The sequence below is a fragment of the Pelodiscus sinensis genome, chromosome 17 (assembly GCF_049634645.1).
Source record: "Pelodiscus sinensis isolate JC-2024 chromosome 17, ASM4963464v1, whole genome shotgun sequence".
Classification (NCBI taxonomy): Eukaryota; Metazoa; Chordata; order Testudines; family Trionychidae; genus Pelodiscus; species Pelodiscus sinensis.
In genome coordinates, this window is record NC_134727.1 from 34,282,809 (window position 1) to 34,309,937 (window position 27,129).

General features: G+C 47.5%; 1 protein-coding gene across 4 annotated transcripts in view; it reads right to left on the reverse strand.

Moving 5' to 3' along the window:
• MGAT4B (alpha-1,3-mannosyl-glycoprotein 4-beta-N-acetylglucosaminyltransferase B) overlaps positions 1-27,129 on the reverse strand; it is a 119,903-nt gene that overhangs the window by 2,003 nt on the left and 90,771 nt on the right. For 3 of the 4 annotated variants that reach the window (XM_025179019.2, XM_075900521.1, XM_075900520.1), the window contains exons 6-14: positions 22,916-23,029; positions 20,409-20,484; positions 19,444-19,558; positions 17,734-17,864; positions 9,615-9,722; positions 6,943-7,136; positions 4,558-4,636; positions 2,238-2,325; positions 50-162 (exon numbers count right to left, since the gene is read on the reverse strand). In XM_025179019.2, coding sequence (XP_025034804.2) covers positions 50-162; positions 2,238-2,325; positions 4,558-4,636; positions 6,943-7,136; positions 9,615-9,722; positions 17,734-17,864; positions 19,444-19,558; positions 20,409-20,484; positions 22,916-23,029 — 1,018 coding nt within the window. The remainder of the gene's footprint in view (positions 1-49; positions 163-2,237; positions 2,326-4,557; positions 4,637-6,942; positions 7,137-9,614; positions 9,723-17,733; positions 17,865-19,443; positions 19,559-20,408; positions 20,485-22,915; positions 23,030-27,129) is intronic. The other variant, XM_075900519.1, reaches the window with a different exon arrangement.

Here is a 27,129-nt window from a genome sequence, read left to right on the forward strand (position 1 = left end):
TGTTGGGAAGAACTGTGGGGTTTTTTTTAAAGCCCGAAAACCATGTTACCTCACTCAAGATGATCCACACTGGAGAATCAGTCTGGATGACCAGTCGGATGGCTTCCAGAGGCCCAAATGAAGGGTCCACTTCTCCTTCTGCAACACCCTTAGAAAAGGAGCCTGGAGGAGAAAAGCAGATGGGTCTGGAGTAGAGTATCCTCCCAAGAGCAGACTGCTTAAGCACGCAGTCCCTGAAGGCTCCCCACCACTGCATCAGGTAGTTTCATTTTCAGTCTTGTTTTCCAATAGGTTTTACAGAACACCAAACCCAGACCTTTGGCGGGAAGCCTTTGGGTTGTTTGTACAGGACCTTAACTTTCATTCTAACTCTTTAAGCAGCTGCAACGTTTAAGTGTTGCCTACCCCCGAACTGGTCCATAGCAACTGGATAAGCACATTGCTGTGTGCACGCTAAACACACCAAACTACCTGACTGATCCCCTCTCAAATGAACTCAGAGCATTGTGAGGTCAAATATAAGCCCTTCCCAGAATAGCATTGCCTTAAATAAATAAATAAATAAATAAATAAAAAAGGACCTCACAACCAAAGAAACTATTAGTCCTGTTGCACCTTAGGGTGCCTGGGGAGGACAGGGTCACGGGTTTGCACCCTTACTTGGGGGAGGCAGTATCAGGTAGGGTCAGGTGAAGGACCAGGCAGGCAGGATAAAGGGCCTCCCCACAGCAAGGTGGTGTGGTGGGTTCCCAAGTTGCCTAGGGGATAGGGCACCCACTTGGACAGGGTCAAGGGCTCAAGTCCCTCCCCCAGGGTCTACACAACAGGGTTTTTGTGCAAAAACCCACAGAGCATCCATCCCTCCAAGTGTATTTTGGCACAAGTAAATTTAAAGTAAATAAAAGAACAGAGGGGTTTCTGTGGTGTAGGTATTCCTCTGTCTACGAGGAATAACTCCTTTTTGTGCAAGAGTTCTTGCACAAAAAGGTGTGTGGACAGGCAATGGGGGTTTTACACAAGAGCCAATCAAAAAAAGCACAGGTGCCCTGGAAGCTATTCTGTGAATAGCAATTGGCTTTCTTTCGAGTGTCCATGCAGTGTGGACGCTCTCTTGTGCGAAAGTACATGCGCTTTTGTAGCATGGATACGGGCTTGCACAAGAAGTTTTTGCGGAAGATCTCTTCCACAAAAAGCTTCTTGCGCAAGAAGCCTGCAGTGTAGACGTAGCCTTGGAGACGAATGAGCTTGTGTAGACAAAACCAACTTCTACCCCTCTGAAAAAGAAAACTGTTCTGAAATCTAGATGGCCAGTAGGTGTCAGTGTTTCACAAGGTAACATTTATCAAAATCTTGGGACGCAAACAGAATCAAGGGGAAAAGAACACTGCAGGAAGAATATTTAGCCTCCTGATTTTCCTGACTACATCTGTAGGGCGGCAAAGGCTGCGTGAATGCAAACAGCAGCACAGAAATTCCCCACACAGCCCTGGCTACTCCGAATGGCAAGTTGGAGCCTGGATTCTGATAACTCTGTCTCCAGAGATTTCTTCAGCTTTCCAGGTGCGATGGGAGAACGTTACTGCCATCGGCTCCTGTGGAGAACTTTACCACCATAGGCTCTCCCTGTGTGGTGTATTTCATCGGTGTGTCCACAGCAATGTATGCAGATGACCACAGTTCTGCCTCTGCCTGCTCTACAGAGCAGAGCCAGCAAAAAGAAAATCGATTAAAAAAAAAAAAAATCTCATCTGTAATTTTTCCCTCATGGTGAAGCCTTTGCTCCCTCAAAACCAGACAGCAGCAGAGAGGATCTTAGCATAAGGTGTCTGAAAACTGCTGGTGCTGCTGAGAGAAAACTTGCTGGAAATTACTAATGAATGCACCACAGCAGCATTTTGCATTAATTGAAAGGCAACTTTGTTCATTCCCCTTAGGTCTGTTCAGTTCCTCTCTCTCTGCTCTGGGAATCAGCTTTCATCCTTCTATATTGTTATATGAGAGACAGACAGTGCCCAGCCCAGGGGAAAATTGGGATTAAAACCCATCTAAATTTTGGCTCATGGGGAGAAAAAAAAAAAACCCCTAACTTGTTCTACACGGTTGACTTTCAATCTCATTTCCAGACAAATCACTTGCAAGCAAGGTTTTTAGTGGTGTTTTATTCATCTGAAGATCAACAAAAGTGGTGCATTATCAGCAAACAGCAGGTCTGCTTTTGCCTTGAACCAGTAATTTACCTATCTGTATGTAGCCATCTGATGTCCTGTGGAACTTGAACGCTGTCCCTCTTCCCTCCTGCAGGGCTTCCTTATCTGACTGGAGACTCTGTGCGGGGAAACACAGTCATTGCAGAAAGCCAGTGGCATGAATTTAGGAAGCCTGCTGTGGGTACAGCTTGAATAGCCAGGGCCGCCAGAAAGCAAACAGCATTGCAGCTTTCAAAGGAAATCACTGCTGCAACATGCAGATTTGCTGTAAGGTCTTTCCTTTCAAGCACAAGCATCATATATTAAAACACAGAGAGTAGGTATTAAACCATCAGGCCATGGGCTTGTGTCTTACGGGCAGGCAGCAGCCATATCTGGTTTACCCCCCAAGACTTCATGTATGAGCCAGGCCTCAGATTTGGGTTCAGATTAGACAGCACAGAAGTTTTACAAGCTCTTAGTGAAAGATTAGATTCCCACCACTTGGGGATAGGACAAGAAAATCTGGTCTGAGCCTAGTGAGATCTTAAAATTAAAATTTAAAAAACAATTTAAAATTAATGGAGATTGCCTATCTCCTAGAACTGGAAGGGATCTTGAAGGTCATTGAGTCAAGTCCGCTGCCTTCACAGCAGGACCAAGCACCATCCCTGACAAACTTTTGCCCCAAATCCTTAACTAGCCTCCACAAGGATTGAACTCACAACCCTGGGTTTAACAGGCCAATGCTCAAACCACTGAGCTATCCCTCTCATCCAAGAGAATCACAGGAGAACAGGTATTTCTGCGAAATTCCGTTGGCATCTGGCCTGGAAAGTAAGCACCTAGTGGATTCTGATCTGAATTTGAACCAAAACCTTCATGGGGTGGTTCAAATTGGGAATCTGAATCGCCCTGCCCTTCCACCCAGCTAGAATTTGACTGGTTTTGGATGGCAGGTGCTTGTCTACATTTAACCTGTATAGAAGTTACATGTCTAACACCACGCTGCCATGTGATGGAAGCCAAACCACAGCAAGGACCAGCCAGAGGTTGGTAGGAGAAGCTGCAGAGGCAATCAAAGCAGGTAGGGGAGCACAAAATGGGGGCCCTGCAGGGGCACCTCACCCTCCAACTCAGAAGCATGCAAAGGGGACCCTGCTTTTCTCTGGTGGGACACTAGAACCCAGCAGCGTCTCCCCTTGTCTTGTTGTTGTGGAGAAAAACTGCGAAACAGAGACAGAGACCCCAGGTGGTAAGAGCAGCTGCACAAGTAGCCACAGCAGAGACCACTGGACATTCAGGAAACTTTCTACAATTTTACTGAACTTTCTCTACCCTTTCCTGATTGGCTGTTTACTCCAACCCTCTCCCTACCCCTCCTTCACAGTCAGGGCTGGATTACCCAATAGGCAGACTAAGCATGTGCTTAGGACACCAGCAAAGCAGGGGCACAAAAAAAAAAAAAAAAAAAAAAAGATTTGATGGTATAGTAGTGTTTTTATTTTGAATTACATATGGGGAGGTGGGGGGCTCCATAATCTTTTCAGTGCCTAGGGCCTCTAAGGGTACGTCTAGACTACATGCCTCCGTCGACGGAGGCATGTAGATTAGCCAGATCGGCAGAGGGAAATGAAGCCGCGATTAAAATAATCGCGGCTTCATTTAAATTTAAATGGCTGCCCCGCTCTGCCGATCAGCTGTTTGTTGGCAGATCAGGGCAGTCTGGACGCGCCGCGCCGACAAAGAAGCCTTTGTTGATCGGCACAGGTAAACCTGGTTTCACGAGGCATACCTGTGCCGATCAAGAAAGGCTTCTTTGTCGGTGCGGCGCGTCCAGACTGCCCCGATCATTTCCCTCTGCCGATCTGGCTAATCTACATGCCTCCGTCGACGGAGGTATGTAGTCTAGACACACCCTAAAGGTCTTAATCCGGCCCTGTTCACGGTCCTGTCAGCTTCATTCCACACTTGCCCCTCCTTCCCTCTGGCCAGCACCACGCACCCGCTTCCTTTCACCTCTGGCTTATCCCCTCTGAACTCAACCAACCGCCCAGTAGAAGTCCTGGGACACAACATGAAAATTGCTGCCATCACTCTGCTTATGCGTTTGACCTTTTTCTCCCACTGGTGTCGGTCTCGTCTACTCAGACTATATGCAGGGAGTGTCCGCGGCTCTGTTTCTGTGCAATGCCTAACACAGCGGGGCCCCCAGCACCTCCCTAACTTTATTAATAACAAAGTCTGAGACTAGCAGAACAAGCAGACACGTCACAGCCAACAAATCACATGCACTTAGCAAACATTTCCCCCCTCCACAACTTCCACTGCTCCCTACGCCCGACCTCCAGCCCGATCCTCCATTACTCACGTCGAAGGGCAAAACCTCCACGGTCGTATTGAACAGTTTGTCTTCTGGGTGTTCAATGTTGCCACTGCGGAAGAAGAATCTGTGTAACAGAGACCAAAGCTGTAAGACTCTGACTGGATTGGAGGGGGTGGGTGGGACCATCATCGCGTCTCCTGCCAGGAGGGATTGATCGAATGTCGGAACCAAGCAGGAGGCTTTATGCTCACGGAAAACCACTTTCATGGAGATGGGGATACGGAGATGGCTCTTCTGCAAAAACAGCTAATTTTGGATTATTGTTTTATTGCGTCTACAAATGAAAGGTTCCCGCTGCATTTGGGAGAAAACATAAGCAGTCGTTATCCCTATGGGGGGATCTTAGTTAGTAAAGGAGTTCTGAGCAGGCTACATAAATGGAGCCCTGGACAATATTCCCTCTATCCATGTGCTGAATAAATTTTGTTGCCTGCGCTGAGGCTAATACTGTGCACCACCAGTAGAAACATGCAGCAGGCACGCTGCTCCTCAGCTGGGCGGTGTTTGAATCTCTCCCGGGTGGCTGCCCAAGTGCACAGCTTACAGGGAACACTGCTCCTGGAGAAAGGCTTTTTCATGACCCTCCTGAGGCAGGGCTATTGGAATCCACCCACCCTTCTCTCTGGCTCATGGAAGAGATGAGATGCCACCACCCCAGAGCAAAAAAAAAAACTGCTAGGCCTGTTGCCGTGATATCTGAACCACCACATCCTGGACCTGAACACGAGCTCTGTGAAGATGGAAGTTCTTCCTCTCTCAGGAAAAAGAGGCCCCTCTAGACTGGGGTGGGCAAAAGGGCCTCCACAGGCCAGACCAGACCCACCAAGCGGGTGGATCTGGCCCATGGAGGTCCTACTGCTCCCCTGCTCCAGGTCCTAATTGGCTTAGGGGCAGGGGAGTGCGGGAAGTCTCCTCCCACGCCAGGGCTACATCTACACTGGCATGATTTTCCGAAAACGCTTTTAACGGAAAAGTTTTCCGTTAAAAGCATTTTCGGAAAAGCACGTCTAGATTGGCAGGATGCTTTTCCGCAAAAGCACTTTTTGCGGAAAAGTGTCCGTGGCCAATCTAGACGCGGTTTTCCGCAAAAAAGCCCCGATTGCCATTTTCGCGATTGGGGCTTTTTTGCGGAAAACACTACTGTGCTGCCTACACTGGCCCTTTTGCACAAAAGTCTTTCAGAAAAAGACTTTTGCCCAAACAGGAGCAGCATAGTATTTCTGGAAAAGCACTGACAATCTTACATGAGATCGTCAGTGCTTTTCCGGAAATTCAAGCAGCCAGTGTAGACAGCTGGCAAGTTTTTCCGCAAAAGCAGATGATTTTGCGGAAAAACTTGCCAGTCTAGACACAGCCCAGGGGTATGGGCACCCAGGAGAAATGTGGGGGGGCCAAGGCACTCCCTCACCCCCAGACCAATCATCGTCTGGGGGTGGGGACCCCGGAAGTATCTTGGCCCTGCCCTTTTCGCTTGATGCCCCGCCCCTTCTGAAGTGGCCCCGCCCGGCCAAAAATTATTGCCCACCCTTGCTCTAGCCCCTGGAGAGCCAGCACAGCTTCCCCTCGTCTATACAAATAGGAGAGCAAAAACAGCACACACCAGCCTGGGGAGAGAGGCTCTGGGGTGGATATTTGCACATCACTACGGAAGTCTGAAGGGCGATGGAAGTGCTGAGAAGTGCTCCTGTTGTAGGCAAGGAGCAGCACAGGTATCACTACTGTTCTCAAAAAAGACAAAGGGTTCCTGCAACTACCGGGGTAGCGGAAGATTGAACAGGTTAATTGCGGGGATCTGAGGAGGGCAGGGGAGGAGAGACGAGCAATTCCTTACTCTGGGACATGCTTAGAGATGGCAGGACTCTTTCCCAGAAAAAAAGAGTCAGCTCCTACTATTATCAAGAAGGAAGAAATCGGAGGCACTAACAACTCTCCCCAATTCAGTTCCAATCTGAGTCAAAAGACTCTCTGCCAGCCACACAGAACCGAGTATTGACTACAGCTCTTTCTATTGTCCTGCCGCTTTCCCCTGGCAGAAGTCAGAGCTAGGCAAAGCCAAGTCTAGAATCAGTGTTCGTTTCTGCCCTGCAGCGAGCGGGATGGGGTTCCTGCCTGGGCACAAGGGACCAGACCCCAGAGAGAAAAAAATCAAGACATCTAAGAGAAGGAATGAAGTGACAGAGGCTTGCTTTTGCAAGGGGGAACAGGCAACAAGATAAATGCAAAGGAAAATAAAACCGACTTCTAGAAGCAGCCAGCATCATTTGGGATAAAAATCATGGTACTATGGGGACAGGAAAAAGGGGACCCACATCTCAGGCCCCGCCTCTGTACATTCCCCTCCTCCCACTGCGCACACCCCAACACACTGACCTTTCGATGCGGAGGGGTTTAAAGAATCTGAATCGGATGAAGTCTCCTGCCATGGGGGTGAATGCCCAGAAGAAGTCCTCTCTCAGGTAGGCTTTCTCCAGGGTAAAGTGTTGGTAGGTTTTCAGGCTGGTGCTCACCTCTGCCGGAGGGTTGACGTGCTCTTTTCGCAGGGCCTGCTTGCCAAAGTCTTTGTCCTCAACGCAAACCGAGAGGGAGGTCTCACACAGGGCTTTCATTGAGTGAGAAATACACCCAATGTCCAGCCTTAGGGACACACAGATTCCAGGCTCCAACATCCCCATGCCAAAGCAGCAGTGCAGTATTTACAGACTGTGAGATGTAAGCTGGTTTGGAAAGGGCATGAGGAACAACAGCGCCCTTGGGGCATTTGGGGGAGTGGATCCCCCAGGAATACACAAAGGGGAAATCATCACCATTATAGGCACTGTGGCAGCATATAGGAGCCTCCATAAGGGTATGTTTAGACTGCATCCCTCTGTCAGCAGAGGGATGCAGATTAGGCAGGTCGACATTGAAGCAGGGATTTAAATATCCCATGCTTAATTTGCATATAAAGGGCCATCATTTTTGCTGACTCGGTACAGTCAGCAAAAAGAGGCAGTCTAAGAGGGGAATCTGTCGAGAAAGAAAGCCTTTTTCGACAGATCCCTTATGCCTCCTGCAAGGAGGTTTACAGGATCTGTCGAAAAAGGCTTTCTTTCTCGACAGATCCCCCTCTAGACTGCTGCTGTTTGCCGACAAAGTGCTGACTCAGCAAAACGTGGTGGCCATTTTTATGCAAATTAGGCACCGGATATTTAAATCCCTGCTTCATTTGCAACGTCAACCTGCCTAATCTGCATCCCTCTGCCGACAGAGGGATGCAGTCTACACATACCCTAAGAGACCAGAGCCCCATGGTAGTAGGTTCCATACGGACATACACAACCCCAAAAACCTTACATAAGAACGGCCATACTGGGTCAGACCAACAGTCCATCTAGCCCAGTATCCTGTCTTCCAACAGTGGCCAATACCAGATGCCCCAGAGGAAGGGAACACAACAGGTAATCCTCGCATGATCCCTCCCCTGTCACCTATTTCCAGACAAGCCAAGGAAAGCCTTCGTTAATCTGGGTCAAATTCTGTGCCAGTAATTGAGTTATATCAAAGAATGATGGAGTTATATGGACTGGATTATACCATATATTTATATACAGTGATCTCTGTATCAGTTACAGAGCCATACTTAAGGGCAAATCATGCTTCTCACACTTAACATATACACTTCATGAAAAAAAAATCAGCGCCACTACTTTCTAATTGATTTTGATAAAATTTAAATGCCCCCCTCCCATACAAATTTACACTCTCAAGAAGTGGGCCTTAATTTGCCTAAAAATAAAAACCAAGAATCAGATAAAACACCGCAGCCCGGACTGTGACATGACAGGAAGCTGTACTGCTAGTTACAGTTCTGTGGTGATGCTCAAGATGGAAGGTTAAGTACCTCCAGTCTTTGGAAAAACATGAAAAACAGCTGTCATCCTCAACCTTGCTTTAAGTACATTGTGGCTCTGAAGCCCTGCGACAAACAGGATTAGGGAAACCTGGCTAGTGAATGTGTCCTAACTTCTTTATTTAGGGCTCCGGGCACTGCTTCGAGACCTGGTTTTCTGACTGATTTCCTTCCAACACATTTTAAAATCTTCATTATCTCTGGAAGTAAAAACATTCCTCTTCTGTTCAGTGCCTCTAAAATGCCCTGCCTAAAGAGTCAGAAAAGTCAAACTCAACTGAATCTATGAATTTGCATTACATCCCCCACCAAACATAGGGATGTAAGCGACAAGCTGACTACCTGATAAGCATCTTGGGTAGTCAAGTAGTGACTTGACCAGCTGCTCCCCCACCCCTTTGCTTACTATCAGACAGAGACAGTAAGGAGCAGGGGGTGGGGAGGGGGAGCAGGAGCTAGTGCTGAGGGGAGCCAGCTTAAAAGCCAGTTTCCCCACTGCACTGTCTCAGAGGGGTGGGGAACAGGAACAGAAGAGGTGTAGCTAAGACCATGGACGAGCTGGGACAGCTGATTCCCGGCCCACTCCCAGTCCCCCCACTGCACCTCTGCCTTTTGTATGTATGAAGAGCCTGGCAGCCTGGCAGCTTTTAATATGTTTAAAAGGCAGAGCTGCAGCAGGGCTGGCTTCCGGCCCGGGAGCTAACCACGCTGCAGCTCTGCAGTTCTCCCCATTATCCACTAATCAAGTAGTCAATGGAATTTCCATCAATTACTCGATTAGCTGATTACACGCAATTTAACATCCCTCCCACAGCATTCACAAGCAGCATTTAGTTACAGATAGACTGCATGGCAACCAGCAGTCCAGTAATGAAGGGAAGAAAAGGAGAGAGCGGGGCAGCTTACTAAAGGCGTCTAAAAGATTCATCTAACATTTGCTGAACTTGAAGGTGAAAAAAACCAAAGGGGGAATAGAGATGTTGCCGCAAACAGACACCTGGCCATTAAGATACGAAACACCAAGCGTCACATCTGCTTTCCAAATGTGGCAAGTTGGCTTGTGCATGTGGATCCAGGGTGCACGAAGGACCCGACATCAGGGAGATCTTCAGGGATGGGGGAAGAAGGCAATGCCATGGGGTCAGATACGCACTTTCAATTTCTGTATCTTCCCAGCCAAGGAGGAGTGGGTTCCCACGTGCTGGAAGAGAGAGGGCTTGAAGCGGATCCTCAGGTTCGCCTTCTGCCGGTCACAATGTTTCTGAAACAAGAAAAGCCCTGTGAGAAACTCTAGCTTTTGCCTTTGTTGGCCAGCATGCCCGGATTGCCAGAAGTGGGGGAAAGCAAAGGGCAGGGCAGGGCACGGGGGAGAGAAGGGTGGGAAACACCCTTTAGTAGAGTGGCCTGTGATTCTGGCTTTGATTTGCAAGATGACGACTCTTGACTCCAAATTGCATCACCCCGTTTTTGACTTTTAGCTCATTAGGCAGCAGGATTTGGTGAGCTGGCCCAACCAGGAGCAATGGCACCGATGCGCGATTATTAATTCCAAGCTCCTACATTGCAAACTCTCCTCCTCGGCCAACACCACTGAATACATTTTACCATCTGCCTTATCAGTGCCCTTCTGCCTACATTTCCAGCTGTTACAAAGCAGGTCAGGCACTTTGGTTTTCCTGGAAATTCATTGCACTCCTCCCTTCTACAGTCCCTGGAGGTTCACCCATGGAAAAGCAGAGAGCTCAGCTGGTTTAGCTCTTCCTCCCAGACAACACTCCTCTCTCTTTGGGCAAACTGGGCACAAGCACCAGTAGGGCTGTCGATTACTCAGTTAACTCACATGATTAACTCTACAAAACTAATCGCAATTTTAAAAGATTAATTGCAGCTTTAATCACACTGTTCAATAGAATATCAATTCAAATTTATTTAATATTTTGGGATGGTTTTCTGCAGTTTCAAATATATTGATTTTAAAGCCAACACAATAGAAAGGGTATGATGCTCCCCTTATTTTTTTTATTACAAATATTTATACTGTAAAAATGATAAAAGAAATAGTATTTTTAATCTCACCTAATATAAGTACTGGAGTGAGATTTTTTTATTGTGAAAGGACAACTTTCAAATGTAGACTTTTGGTTACATAATTGCACTCAAAACAATGCAAAACTTTAGCACTGGTAAGTCCACTCAGTTCTGCTTCTTGTTCAGCCAATCGCTAAGACAAACAAGTTTGTTTACATTTACAAGAGATAACACTGCCCATTTCTTATTTACAGTATCACCTGAAAGTGAAAACAGGCATTTGCACGTTGCAAGGTATTTATATGCTAGATATGCTAAACTTTCGTATGCTCTTCCATGTTTCGGCCACCATTCTAGAGGACATGCTTCAATGCTGCTGCTGCTTGTTTTTAAAAAAAATAATGCATTAATTAAATTTGCGACTGAACTCCTTGGAGAAGGACTGTATGTCTTCTGCTCTGTTTTACCCACATTCTGTTATATATTTTATGGAATAGTCTTGGATGGTGGCCTAGCATGTTTGTTTTAAGAACACGTTCACGGCAGATTTGACAAAACACAAAGGAAATGACTAGTGTGATATTTCAAAAGATACAGCACTCGACCCAAGGTTTAAAGAACCGAAAGTGCCTTAAAAAGAGCAACATGCTGATGCAGAAACTACAGAACCCAAACCATCAAAAACGAAAATCAGCTGTTTGTTGGTGGCGTCTGACTCAGATGATGAAAATGAACACACTCTGTACTGCTCTGGACCGTGGTTATCAAGCACAATAGGTTATCAGCATGGACATATATTCTTTGAAATGGTGGTTGAAGCACGAAGGGACATATGAATCTTTAGGACAATTGGCACATAAATATCATATGACACCAGTTACAAATCTTACCTGATAGTCAGAATAGAAGCAGACAGCATTATCTCCTGCAAATGTGAACATACTGGTTTGTCTGAGCTGAACAAAAAGTATGACTAAGTGGATTTATAGGCTCTACAGTTTTACATATTTTGGTTTTGAATGCAGTTATTTTTGTACATAATTCTACATTTGTACATTTACCTTTCATAATACAAAGATTCCACTATTAACCTGTATTAGGTGAATTAAAAATAGCATTGCTTCTGTTTTTTACAGTCTGAATATTAAAAAATAAAAAAATAAAGTGAGCACTGTACACTTTGCGTTCTGTGTTGGAATTGAAATCAGTATATTTAAAAACGCAGAAGACACCCAAAAATATTTAAATGGAATTCTATCATGCGATTCATCATGATTATTTTTTTCTTAAAATCCCTGGCCAGTCCTAGTTTTTAGTTTGCTCGTTGCTTTCATTAGGCACACTGCATTGTATGATTCTTTGGCAAAGCCATCTGGCCTGATTTCAAACCACCCCAACAAGAGGAGACTGAAAGTTCGGACTCTTATCTGAACTAACGTTATCAGCTTAATTCTGCAGAGGAGAGTGAATGCAGAAAGGGACAGGAGAAAAACATTGTGAACATGGAGTAAAGAGGAAACCAGACAGAGAGAGAGACTGCGGAAGGGAGCAAAGGGGAGTCCTACGGAAAAGACATTAGAGATTGGATCTCTATAGTCTGGTTTTCTGTAGTCTGGCAGCATCTGTTGTCTAGCATCCCCATGGGTGCTTGCAGGCTAGAGCGCTCATGGGGGAAAAGCTGGGCCCCTCGCTCAGCAACTCCTCCCCCATCCTCTGGAGAGCTGCAAATGGCTCATTTGCAGTGCTCATGCTCAGAGAGGATGAAGGAGGAGTGTGGATGGGGCGAGGGGGAGACACACAAGGGAACAGACAGAGTGGCCATGGTGCCCTGTGGGCAGCCTGGTGGCCAGGAACAGAGCCCAGCAGCCGTGGGACGTGGAGTGCTCCCACTGGGCTGCACTCCCGATGGCAGCCTCTTCCCCTGAGCGCTGCCCTCTTCCCCACTTGGCCAATACTTGCCTCTCTGCTGGAGCAGAGCCCCATGGCCAGTGGCAGAAGAGGGACTGACACCGACCTCCCCTGGTCCAGCAGATTCCCTGGTTCTGAGGGTGCTGGACCAGGGCGTTACAACCTGTATAGTTATATCCTTTCCAGGACACCTATTGCAGTGCCTGGCTTGTGGGGATTTATCCCCAATATGCTGCACAGGAGTCTCGTTAGTTGGAAAATTAATTCAATTTTCCTTATCCGGAGGGGCGACAGGATGCAAATAAGTATTTAAGCACTGGTAAATATAAAGGAGGTTCAGTACAATTTGTGACCCCACTTTAGGGATGTTTGCAAAATATCAGACTCAGTGAGGGCTACGTACCCTTTACCATGGGCACAAAGACCTTAAAAAAGGGACAGGCTCAGCTGAATCCCGTCAGTAGTACTGAAGCCTTTCATGCTAAACAAGCCTTTGGACCCGCCCACGGGTACTGGTGTGGTTCTGCCAACTTCCAGAGATCAAAAAAGCATGAGTTGGACTCCCAGAAATCATGAGATTGGCTCTCAAATCATGAAATTTTAAGAAGAGATTATACTGCGCTTTTTAGCTCTGTCTCGATGACTGAATTCCCCTGCCCAGACCCAGGTGGGCATGTGTCGCTCGCTCTCCAGCACACAGAATCATAGAACACTAGGACTGGAAGGGACCTCAAGAGGTCATCAAGTCCAGTCCCCGCCCTCACAGCAGGACCAAGCCCCGTCCAGATCAGTGTTTCTGAAAGTGTCCCTCAGAATCACTCTCAGAAACACATTAACTGGCCGCCCCGCTTTGTTTATTTACCGGCGCCTTGCGGCTCCCGTTGGCTCCATTTCGTCCTTTGCAGCTCCCCTTTCTGAGGGTGATTCCGCAGAACACTTTCCGAAACACTGATCTAGATCATCCCTGATAGATGTCTGTCTAACCTGCTCTTCAATATCTCCAGTGATGGAGATTTCACAACCTCCCAAGGCAATTTATTCCAGTGTTTAATTACCCTGGCAGGTAAGAAGTTTTTCCTAATGTCCAACCTAAACCTCCCTTGCTGCAATTTAATGGACTGAATAACATGACTTTGCCCCCTGCTTTAGAAACCTTCACCCCCTAGATCTACTCCCTACCCCCGTCCAGAAATTAATCCTATCCACCAATCCCCTTCATCTGGGCTCTTCTCATGGTTCTTCACCCTTCCACGGTCTGGGGACGTTCCCCTTTCCCAGGCTGGCAGGGGAGCAGGGGCCTGTGTTCAGTAGCAGGAGCCCCCAATGTAGCTGACGAGGCTTTCTAAGTTAAAACTAAGCCTCACTTTTAGAGCGCTCAGGAGTTTGATTTTTTCCAGCCACCGCAGAAAAACTCCACCCCGCTCCTGACACTGGAGAGTTCTATGGTGCGATCAGGAGCGAGGCTTCACTTGATTCAGAAATCACAACCCTCAGGATCAATCTGCAAGAGCTGCCCCTCCCAGGAACCTGGGCTTTCTAGGGGTATTCTCCACAGGCTGCATTTGAGCCAATCTCTTAATCCAGCTCCCATTGCATTATAAAATTAAAACTGGCCAAGTTAATGGGAGAATCCCTTTACATTGCTAACTAAAAAACAGAACTCATTTTAGGTTCCTATTTTAATCTAGGTGGGAAAACCAGGCGAGGCATTCATTAGTCCCCTCAACTGTCCCAACCCCCCGCTTGACTCATTTTGTTATGGACACATTTACTGAAAGCAACATTGTCCTAGCTTAGACAAATTAGGGTGGAGAACCACACTGCTAGTAACCGCAAGGTCAGCTCTTTCCACACATCTTTACCTCAGTTGGTTTTCAAATGTAAAGAGAACAGGAGCTATCCAGACCAGGCAAAGCAATTCCCAAAAGCTCAGGTGAAACACTTTCAATCAAGAAAGCAAACCCTACCAGCTGCCAGTCGTGCGGAAAGGGGTGCTGCACAGAGTTAATCATGCACACAGTGGGAGAAGCCAGAAATCCACACTACAACTAGGGGTGTGTCTAGACTACAGAGTTTTGTCGACAAAAGTGGACTTTTGTCGACAAAACTATACCTGCGTCTACACTACCGCTGAGTTCTGTTGACACAACGTTGACAGAACTCAGCAGTTTTGTCGACACTGGTAAACCTCATTTTACGAGGCATAACGCCTTCTGTTGACAGAGTTCTGTCGACAGAAGGTGTTATTGCATGTAAACTGACCTTGCGTCTACACTGCCATGTCGACAAAGCACCTTGCTTTGTCGACAGAACTGAATGTAGTGTAGACGCTCTTTGTCGACAGAAGCTTTGTCGACAGTATCTGTCGACAAAACTCTGTAGTCTAGACGTACCCTAGGTTCAATTTATAAAAAGGCAATAACTCAGAGGTCTGCAGCATCCTCTGAGACGTCTGTGGAGAGGAAGCAGTCAGATAGGCAGAAGCGGCCTGTGTGCCTAGGTAGACTAGGCAGTTGCCTAGGGCACCACTGGCCCAGGCGCCCGATGATGACATCTTGGGGCACCAGGGTGCCCCATGATTACATCATGGCCATTGACGGGGTGCCGATCGCGCCTTCCAGCTGGGGAGCCAGCTGCCACAGCCGGCCTCAGGCCGCTCCTGCAGGTAGGTGAGTAGGAGCTATCCTGGCTGTGCAGTGGGAATGGCATTAACACTCCTCTCAAGCTGCAGGCTTTACAAGAGGAAAAAAAACAAAAAATGGAACAGCTGCATCTCATCTCCTCCTGCCTGCAGATGCACAAAGCAAACCCCAACCGGGGAAGAGATTCTGTAGGTTATGCTGATCAAGAATGGGTGTGCCACCCTGGGCCCAAGCTGCCTACGAACAACAAACGAGTGCTGCGGGGGTATACAAATGTGGATCCGCATCGGAGAGAAGCAGCCTCTGATCCGCAATCCGCTCCCCGCCTTTTCTGCAGATCCGCATCCAGACCTAGGCAGCAGCAGCAGGCTGCCTGGCAGCGCCTGGCTCTCAGGAGGAGCGTCTATGTGGGTGGCCGAGGGAGGCTTGTCTCACTGCGCCCTGCCAAGCGCCCCTGCCGGTGAGTGGGGTCATGGTGCTCCTGCAGAGGAGCGTGGTCAGGGCACGGATGCTTGTCCTGCTCCGCCCTGCCCAGTGCTCCCCAGGGTGCGGGGCAAGTACACTTCCCACAACCCCACTTTCCAGCAGGAGCGCCTGCTGGGGCAGAGTGGAACAAACACCTGTGTCCCATCCACACTCCTTGGTGGAAGTGCTCTGACCCGCTCCCTGGTAGGCGCCGGGTGGGAGATGGCACCCGTTTTTCCAGGGACTCTGGCCACTAATCTGCCTCTGCAGAGGTGCAGGGCTGGCCCCACCACTCACTCTTAAATGCCCTAAGAACTAGCGATGGGGGGAGGGTGGAGATGGGGCAGGGTCTCGCAGGGAAGAGACATGAGAAGGCAGAGACTGGTGAGGCTAAAGGGCGGCACAGGGACAGGCAGGGGTGGGGGGGGGGGGGGTTAGAACAGACACTGCATCTCAGCACAGAGGCGGCAGCAGCGCAGGCTGGTTGACGCTGTTTTGTTGTATCCACATCCGCTCCGACATGTGGATTTGCAGGGCTCTGCAGAAATCCCCTTACACACAGAGACGCTCCCGGGCACGGCTACCTTTCCCCGTGAAGAGCGGGCAGAGGAAGCAAGACAAAAACCGAGTAGTGACTGATCCAAGCCCTGCTTCCCTGGGGCCTCAGATGTGAATGGATTCAAAACGCAAGATCAGAGCATGCATCTGGCAACAAGCTCATCTCACGGTCATGGCAGCAACCTGCATCTTCCTAGGCCCTCTGCTCCTCCATCCCATTCACTCTCCTCTCTTGGCGCTAGTTTAATGTAGAACACCGGAAAGGATGTCCCCTTTTTTATGGTAATTGAGATGTAGCCATGTTAGTCTGGTGTAGCTGAAACAAAAGACAGGGCTATGCAGCACTTTAAAGACTAACCAAATGGTTTATTAGGGGATGAGCTTTCGTGGGCCAGACCCACTTCCTCAGATCAAACTGTGGAAGAAAATTGGCACAACCATATATACCAAAGGGATACAATACAAAAAAAAAAAATAAAAAAAAAAAAAAGAACTTTGTTATGGTCACCTGGGAAGCATGAGCACAGTTAAGCAACAGGTCACCCTGACCACACTATCCGGTTAAAGATTCCCCTAGTCTGCCTCCCGCAACCCTCCTCAATGCAAATGGAGAAGCTTGGGGAGCTGGAAGGAGATCCTTGATTTGCTGTGGTTAAGTTGCAACACAGAGTCTATGTCACTGAGTTTCTCCCAGCCACAGCCTGCCGGTGTACTCCAGACTGCAACTGCCCTGGAGCGCGCTCTCAAAGGGTTACTTTGCTGTTCCAGTAAGTGGGGAGGGAAGGAGAGCAAGGTTTCTGCGGAGGGAACACCCAACAAGTACAAGATAATAGCATGAAGGGGAAGAGACCCCTCTAATAATGGAGTGAATCAAGGAGCCGGTTTCAATTCCCCCCAGCATTTGGAGGGATGACTGCCCAAGATGAGAAGTACTCTTTCCTACTCATCCCAAGGAATCCCCATAAAGCAGGGCTGGGCAAGATGCGGCCTGGGGGCTGGATCCAGCCCGCCTCCCACGTTGATCCGGCTCGCCGACTGCATCTGGCTGTGTCTATTTACACCCCCCCGTCTGTGCTACTGATTTCCAGGAGGTGGCTCAGGCAGCAGGATCCTACTGAAATGGCTCCCAGCTCCCAAGCATGGTGCTCCCCGGCCGAGGCTGGAGCCATGAGCCCTTTAAATAGCCGCAGCAACCCTGGGCAGCTGCCAGGCAATGCGATAGCAACCAGGCCGGGAGTCTTTTGCTATGTTTTTAATTCAAAGTCTCCAGCCTCAGACAAGTCTGGGGGAAAGCTACTTGCCAGCCCTGCCCCTTCTGCCCTCGGCCACACCACTTCCAGGGGTAGAGCCATCTCATGGCCATGTACCAAAAGTCAATAAGTGCACCTCCCCGGTGAAAATTCCTGCCCACCCCTGCCATAAAACATCTCTTAACAACACACTGAACTTTCAAAACATTTTCTCCTAGGGAAGATCCTACAAGGATTTCCCTCATCCCGAGCAAAGCTTTCCTGGCTAAATGAGATTAACCAAGATTCAGAACAAAATTTCATCATCACTACTTCTTATAACAACAGATCTTCCCTTTTTTCCTCACCCCCAACAAGTTCTGGGAATTCGGAGCCAGTGCAAGCAGAGTCTCGGTGCCCTTTGCAAGGATTGTTTACTTACTGCATCTTTTTCCGGATTGCAGACTTTCACCCAAAGGATATGATCTAGGAGCCAGTCAATGGGCTTGTCCTTGTAAAACATAAGTATAAACTCCACAATCAAGCTGAGATCCAGCGACTTGAACATCTTTCCTGCAAGCACATTTGGGTGGAGGAGAGAGAGTAGATACAGGTAGTGAAAAACAAAATCCAGCAACTGAAAATAACTGCAAGTTCCTCGGGGGAAAAAAACTGGTCTCTCTCCTTGCATCTCTAATGGAGTTTCAAGTAATCGTAGATCTGCGCAGTCGGGGCTTATGCACCAGCATCACTGATGCTGCTAGTACAATTCTAAAATTAGCATTTGTTATAGATCTGTTGCTACAAAGCTAGCAACACACACCATTATGAGTCCCACTTAAGTGCATGGAACACTCACACCAGATGGAAAAGGAGCACCAAAGAGTAGGCTTGCCAGATGCTTTCACCAAAAATCCAGAACATGGAAAAAACCCAAAAAACTAGGAGACCAAACTTGTTGGAAAAAAAGGTGTTGTGCCTTTTAAGAATCCCCACACTCCTCACTTTCCCCTCCACCCACACCAGATGCGGCAGGAGAACAATATCCCCGCTGGCCTTCCCTCCAAAAGAAACAGACATTTTTACATTTTACATGTGTGGTATTTTCTGGGTTCCTTTTTGTTTGTTTTTTAAACCAGACAGGGGCCAGAAAAAAAAACGGACTATCTGGGTGAAAACCCTACCAGAGGGGTATTCATGAAAATGTCATTCATGGACATTTTCCTGCCCTGAGAGTTCAGAAAGAGTTCAAACTCCATCAAGTTAATATAGTCCTGGCACGGGAATAGACAAAACCGCTTGCATAACTACACAGTCCTGAAATAGTTCTCAGTAGATATAAAACTGCTCCAGCCCAGGGTCTGAATGATTTATGGCAGGTGCTTCTCACTCTCATCCAACCAAGAAACAACCAGTCGCATCCAGGAAGCGAGCCTTTCTGCTGGGCCACTGAGTAAATTTATTTTTATTAAAAATGGATCAGAATATTGGCATCTGAAGGCTGGTAGAAGAGGTCACCTGGTCAAGCACAGACATGCACCGCCCCCTACCCACTTGAACGCAAAGTCTCAGAGGCAGCTTGGCCTGCCTAAGACACCTCAATCAAATCACCATGGCCGTGAGAAGTTAGGGACAGTTGCTGCTGCCATGCTCTGTGTTTTATCTGAGCTGCATCCACAGGAAGGCGACTGACACGCAGGTTGTCGTTCCATCTGTGCAACTGTTCCAGAGTCAGGAGGACAGAAAACTCTGCAGTAAAGCTTTCTTTTCTGGGAAAGCCAAAGGATCACTATAAAAGTGTTAGAGGAGGCCATGCCTCTGGCATTCCATTTCCCTTTCCTAGGGGAAAACTTCTCCAAGCAAAGGGATTGCTGTTTGTAGGATCCAGCCAGCTATGCCATAGCCATGTCTGGAAGAGTATTCAAGGTAATGCTCCCTCTCAGCCCCCCATCCACGAGCGGATTTTTTCCCCCTGACCCCTAATTTTTTTTTTTATGTGCGCTGAGGCATGTGTGAATGTGCACCACCACTAGAAACACAAAAGCTATCGCTGTGGGTGCTCTGCTCATCAGGCTGCATGAGAATTTCTCCCGAGGGGCTGCACAAGCACCCATCGCTGCTTTGGGGAGGAAGGGTGGGGGGAGACAGTTACCAATAAACCCAAGCTGCGAGAACTCCAGGATCATCCACTCTTCCGATGGCTGCTGCAGAGCAAAGTTCTTCATTGTACTGAGATAGTTTGGCTTGGCCACAATGTCATCCTCCAGCTGCAAGGGGGGAAGGAAACTCAGCACCGACCACAAAAAACACACACGCTCTGTTCCAGTCTCTGCACTGCACAGCATTCAACATGAGAGGGCTGGGGAAAGTTTTGGCAAAGGCAGAGTTTATTGCGGGAAGACACATTGTACAGACCCTTCTAAATCTAATCCAACAGGCTAAGGGAAAACTGACAACTACTCTGTGAATCTCCACCTCTTCCATTCCTGGGCACAATTCTTTAGCCCGCTTGGCCAAAGGGAACTTTAACAGCTGGGTTAGATAAGCTCCAGCTCAGACACAACTGCTCTTTGGGACTGCTACTTTTCTAGCCATTCGAACAGGTTCCACTGTAAAGTTTTTCTGCAGTGCGGCACCACAGGCAGACTGATTTCAGAGCGAGCCTTCACCCCTCTGCCCCCCCCCCACCAAAATCGCATGCTGCCCATAATGTAGAGCTAATATACTTCAGAAGACTCTATAGTGCACTACAATGAAGACTTACGTTTTGGCTTGCAAAGGGTTAATCTAACCTGGTCCAAAGTAAATGTCTTTGCACGCGCAGAAAAAGAGAAAGAGAGAGAGAGAGAGAGGGGTGGTTGAAGGAGAAATGCAGAGGCGTTCCTGAATCGGACGTGAGAGGACAGAATGTGAAAGGGACAGCATATCCTATGGGTGTTACTTTTGGAGCAGAGTCAACATCACAAACACTCCAACAACATTTGAATTAACCTCTTCTCCCTTTCCCAATCAAAGACTCCACTTTATGTTTTTTCTCACTCACATCCCGCCCCCCCTCACTCAACTGATACAAGACACACATCTTTGTGAATTCAAGCATTCATTCATCAAACTTACCTGCACGTAGTAAATGCCTTTGGACTGGGCATACATCATTAAAAAGCAATAATCTAGGTTCTGTTTTGTTCTCCACCTGCAACACAGACAGAGTGATGAGAAATGCCTTCCTACCAGCCAGCAGATGCTTTATTTGGGGAGTGTGACTGTCTGTATAGCATTATATTCACCCCTTTTAACAGTACTAGGATACGTTGGGTGTGTCTAGATTACATGGCTCCATTGACAGAGCCATGTAGATGAGTGGATAAGGTTTACTGGAGCGGTCGACAAAGGCTTCCCTTGTCGACCGTGGCGTACCTAGACTGCCCCGCTGTGCTGAATCAGCTGATTGTCGGCACAGCGCGGTGGCCATTTTGATGTAAATGAAGCACGATTATTTAAATCGCCGCTTCATTTTGCTATGTCTAGTATACTCATCTACATGGCTCCATCAACAGAGCCATGTAGTCTAGACACACCCATTGTGTACAAAGTTAAGGTGCCATTTGAAAAAATCATAATTTGCTGATCATTATTGTCCTGGTAAAGTACGAGTGGCAACACTGTACGTAAAGTTATGAGGCTCCTCCACATGATATTATTAAGACATGTTCCAAGTCAGGGGGACAGCCACAGGGTAGTTCCCCAGACACAAAAGGTTAGCAAATGCCTCAGTCAGGTGTCTATAAAAATCAAATGGACCATCACTTTGCCATTCTTTGGCAGCAAAGAGGATGTGAATGAAAAATCTACATCATGACAAAAAAAGACACACACAAAAAAGATGGAGGCTCACATCTACGCAGAGAATTTCTCTCTTGCACCTCAGCTGGAACTTATTCTTGCAGCTGAGAAACAACTATAAGAGAGTAGACGTCACAAATTATTGCTTCTTTCCTCTCTCCCCTTGGCACACACAAAGCCAGAAACAACAAAGGAAAAAACTTTGGACTGGGGAAGGGATCCTGACTGAAAGGAATTCAGCCAGTAAGACTGCTAAAATATGTGGAAAGAGACCTTGTTTTGAATTCACTTAGTTTCTTAAATTAGGCACTTGTTGCATTTTACTTTTATTTTCTTGTAAATCAATTCTGACTTTTATGCCTTATTGTAGTCATTTAAAATCTCTCTTTTGTAGCTAAACAAACTTTGTTTTATTGTTTCATGTAAACCAGTATGCGTTTGGGATTAAAAGGATTTGTGTGCTTCATTTTCTATTAATAAAATTACAGACTTTCTATGTACATGCATTGTCCAGGAGAGAGCAGGGCCGTACAGGACACACGTCTCTGGGGCAAGCCGGGGAGTGGGAATTTGCTGGTGTTGCTTTGCTGTGGAATGCAGGAGTGGCTGGCCATAGCACTTATCGACTATATAACTGAGACAGTTTGTCTGTCCATTCAAGAACTCCTCCTAAACCAGGGTGGAGAACCTAAGGCCCCGGGCCGGATGTGGCCCCAAGTTTGCCTGGACCCCGCCCCTGAGGCTCAGGGCTCCTCACTCTCCAGCTTGGAATGGGATTGCTTCTCATACAACCACACAGAAAAGAGACAATCACCAGGCAGGTGAAAGGGGCTGGCTGGGGGTGCGCCCCCCATCCGGGACTGCCCCAGCCCTGACCTTCTCACCCCCCAAGCACCCTTTTGGGGGGGCCCTGAAGCTCTCCTCCCCCAATTTCTAGAGGGACATTGCTGGCTATTCCCCTTCATCAGGGAGCAAGGGGATAGTGCACAGTTTGCTGCATTCCTCACTCTGGCTGGGGAGCACAACGGGGCAGACTAACCTGGACCTGCCCGTGGGGACATGCACCCCTCCCCCAGCTGGGTCTGCTGGTGCTACAACTGCTATGGAGAGGTGCTTCTCACCTGGCCCCAAGGTATTACAGTGAGAGAGGGTTGGGTTGTCCTCTCTTTCTGGGGCAACCTGCATCCTGAACCCCTCCTCCACAGCCCCACCCCAGAGCAATGATTCAAAAAATGAAAATGTCCATGCATCATATTTAAAAAAAAAATTAAAGTTAAGGTCCTGAGCAATGCTGGGTAAATCTTTTAGTAAAATACAGCTGGGAGCATGTTAGATGTTGGTGACTATGAGAGCAGACCAGGAGTAGCTGCTCTCACAGTGAAGCAGTGTAAAACGCAACCCAGACTAGAGAACTAAGGGGACAGAACTGTTAATCAGCCCAGATTATACCCTGGGTAATGTCACAGCAGAGATGCAACCCAATACACCTTTCACTTTCCCCAGAGGAGCAGATGAGTTAAAGAAAGCCTGTTCTTTACTGTTTAATCAGTTTGAAGTTAACTGGAAACATGTGGCTTCTTGAGAAAAGTATCCTGTGTCTCAGTCTGACTAGTGGAAAACAGACATGGGCCACATGACAGAGCAAGCCAAGCCAAATAAAGCTAACAACAATACATATTCACTATGTCCTTAGCTCTCACAACATGTTTTTCCTTTCTGAGTCAGGATAGTGGAGAATCAAAAATCTGAATAAAACATTATTGAAGTCATCTAGTTATTACCTGACTCTTTCCTTGGGATCGCCAAAAGATTCCCGGAGGCGAGAGAAGTCTGGATAGAAATGTGGAGAGGGAGAAATGACTTCCAGGAGACCAGACTGTATTTCCTTGGGGAACCTGAGAGACAAAGGTGGAAGCAAACAATTGCTGCAACAACCCTAACATGAGAGATTCAGTTAGTTAATGCACTTGCAGGCCTAGCTCTAACAAAAAGGACACCTGTAGGATACTTGTCATGCGATTTTAAATTCCATTTCCCCCCACTGTTTAAAAGCCCCATGCAAGCCTGGAACAGCAATCTGTTTCTTTATCAGTATTTGTGTCTCTATGGCATGCAAACATGCTGATCTGTTAAGGTAGGTTGCTCAGGGAATGCTGAGCTGACAGCACAAATTTACTTTTTAAATAGTGATAGAAACCAAGATAGCTTCCCCAATTATCACCTCTAATACCATTAACTCGCAAACATCCCACTCTCCCCACCTCTAATATCATCAATTCACAAACACTTACCTTCCTTCCTCCCCCCCCCGCATCCCCCTCCTGTTCTGCAATGTGATTTGTCCTTTTCATATTTGTTCATTTTTTTTAATTGTATCCTTTGGTATATATGGTTGTGACTATTTTCTTCCACTATTTGATCTGAGGAAGTGGGTCTGGCCCACGAAAGCTCATCATCTAATAAACCATCTTGTTAGTCTTTAAAGTGCTACATTGTCCTGCATTTTGCTTACTTTTTAAAGTGATCCACAAGCGTTGTGTGGGGAATGCTACAAACCTTGGCACTCACCATAGAAGGGAATCTAAGCCTTTTAGGTTCCTCCCCTCAAGTCACACTGCCTGGTTCCCACTAAGCTACAACAGTCCAACATAGCCATAAGGAGGCATCCCTGTAGGAGTAGCAAGCTGGCATGTTTGGGAGTGGAGGGGAACTCCATCCAGGGTGTTAATAAGCATATGATGAGGTTTTGCAAATATTTCAGAATATTTTAAAGGAGACTTGGCAAAGCCCCTGGATGGGCTTTTTAAAAGGTCACTTATGAGGCCTTCCCTCACAAACTCACTCCCATGGGTGCCCGTGGTAGGTCTGATGCAGCAAAGTGGGAGCAGACCAGCTGCCACTCGGAGGTGGAAGAACCTGAAGAAGCCATTTGGATCCACTTATGTCCAAGTATCCCATCTATCGCTGCTGTCTGGAGTGAGCTGCCTTTAACTCCTTTAAAACTATGAGTCTGCTTTAAGAAAAACATCAGCATTTATTTGCAGGTAACACCCTACAGATAATTAACTTAACCCCAGCAAACCTGGGGGACACAAAGTCTGATTTACTAATATCAGGTAGGTGTACTGCTGTTTGCAAAGTGTCATGAAGTAAACAGCTGTTTGCAGAAATTATATTAAGCTCATTTGATAGGCTACCAAAACCATTGTAGTTGGTCTTGGTTATCATCAGAAGACCACTTGGAATTCTGCCTGTTTTCTACTGCTGATTGATTTTTCATCATGCCAAACAAAGCTACTGAAGAATATTCTCTCCGTGATATGGTTAAGAACAATGTAAAGGGTCACAGTCAATAAAAATATCACATTGTCTGAAAAATGTGTATCCATTATTACTATGAACAATAGTCAAAGAGATCCCTGTAACTGCAAGGGATTATTAGACAGAAAGACAGCTTTTCCCCAGTATTTTACACCGTACGTTTTAGCAGCACTTGTATAATTGTTTAATCCAGGAGCGGGCAATAATTTTTGATGGGGAGGGAGTGCACACTAAGATTTTGGAAAGTGGCCAACGTCTGCACTTTTCTATGGAGGGCATGTGGGGTCTGGGACAGAGGTTGGGTGCAGAAAGGAGCTTGGCGTAGGGACTGGGGTACAAGAGAGGGTGTGGGGTCTGAGAGGGAGTTGAGGTGAAGGAAAGGGTTGTGACCTGGGGCAGGGACTTGGGATGAAAGGTTCTGGAGGAGGTATGGGTGCAGGAGAGAATTCTGGTCTAGGGGTGAAGTATAGGAGGGAGTCTGGCCTCAGGCTGCTCAAAATGGCTGGCTCTCTGCTCCAGGTGCCAGAGGGAATGTGGGGAGGCTTTGCGTGCTGATCAAGAGGCAAAAATCTCTGAGCTCCCCTTGGCTGGTTTCAAGCTGAGAGATTTTGCTGGGGGCCAGGCAGCGTGTGAAATCTTCTCCTCCCACTGGCACCCAGAGCAGAGAGCTACAAGGAGCAGCAAGACACTTAAAGTGATGTGGGGGTGCTCTGAAGCAGCTGGCTGCTCTGTGCCTAAAGGTCTTGGTGGGGTGGCCTGTAGACTGGATTAGGCAGCCCAGGGCCAGATCCAATGGCTTGGTGGACTGGATCTGGCCTACGGGCCACATCTTGCCTGCCCCTGGTTTAACATAGGGATGTAATAGTGTAGATGATTAACCTATAAGCTTTTGCTTCTCAGTTAATGCTATAGACTACACACATTTTCCTCCCCTCCCCCCCACCAGTAAATTTTTTAGCAGGCTGGCCAGCAGCCCTGCTCCGTCCTAGCTTGCTCTGGGTCTGGGACTTACTCCTATTGTGGTTCTGCATTTGAAGTGTATTAGGAGCCAGGCAGGCAGCTTGGGTCAGTTCTGGCTCACGCTGGGTCCAGGAGCTTAGCATCCCCGGACAGGGATTGCTGCCACCCCACGCTACTGCCTCTATATCAGAGACAACAGCACAGAGTGACAGGCAGCTGGTCCACTAGAGTAGCTAGTTTTTAAACTGGTTCCCCTTGCGAACCAGCTCCCACCTGGCACTCTGAGCTGCTGCCTCTGATACAGAGGCAGCAGTATGGAGAGGCAAGGGGATCCTCAGGAATGCAGCCAGAGTGCACTGCCTGCTGGCCCCACCCCCAGGGACTGCAGAGTAACCAATAAGAATTCATGAGGTTAATCAACTATTCAGTTAACCGATATTTAACATCCCCAGTTTAACCCCTATAGTAAATCAGTTTCCCATATTTATGTGTGATTATTTACGCAGCGAGAGGCGGAACCAGACATGATAGACAGGCAGACTGACAGAAACAGTCCCTGAAACTACTTTTAGCTTGTTTTTTAAATGCTGGGATGTTGCTAAAGGAACGCTTGTGCTTTCCCTGAGCAACACAAATTTAGACTGTTTAATGCACCTTGATGAAATTAATCAGCTCATTATCCCCTTGATCAGTACACATTCCTGCCACAAAAGGCAGAAGGGTGGATCTGCCTTGCTTTGCACAGGCAGACAGAGGGCTCCATTTCAGCTCTTCTACAAGCCCAGGAAGAATACAATGTTTTCCAAGCATGTCCTAACTCCTCTCCTATTGCCCACTCAGGAATTGCACTGAGCCATTAGGTCACATCGACCTTTCTACAGTCTTGCTCCTGGGGTTACTGTGGTTCTTTGGAAACATGCAGACACAGAAGCTGGACTGGAATCAGAGCCTCCATTGTTATAATCACTTTCTTCTATCTCTGAGCTGTGCTGCTGCTATTACCTAAACCAGTCCTTCTCAACCTTTTTTTATAAAGTACCCCTTTAAAAAAAAAGTACCTACAGTTTTCAGATACACCATTTTTTTTCTACCATTGCAAACACATTTGTTTAAACAACTTAATCGTAGCTGGGCGGGCAAAATTTTGGGGCGTAAAAAGTACAAAAATAATAAAGTGCTGCAAAACTTAAAACAAAAATTCAGTTTTCTCCAAATTTCAGTTGTGTTGACGTACCCCCACCACTCCTCTCAAGTACCCGAGGGTACTCGTACCATTAGTTTAGAAACACTGACCTAGACCAGCTCATCACAGCTTTCTTTCGAGCACTTAAAAAAAAAAAGCCACGGAAGGAGGAATGTGATGCTGCAGCAGCAGCTACCATTCCAGGGCAGAATGTAACTGTTACACTATAGTAAACTTCCGATAATCCGGCACTTTTGGGACCCAGGGGGTGCCGGATTATTGGATATGTCAGAGTACCGGAAGGGGGGCTATAAGGGATCTGGGGGGAAAGGGAGGTTGGCGAGGAGCTGCGCAGCATGGCCAGCACTCCAGCTGCTTTGCCCCCAGCTTCCTCAAGTCCGCTGCTACTGGAACTGACCAGAGGGGGACTTGGGGAAGCTCTGCCCCTGGTTTCCCCAAGTCCACCGCTGGTCAGTTTCAGCAGCGGCGGACTTGGGGAAGCCAGGGGGGCAGAGCAGCTGGGGTGCTGCT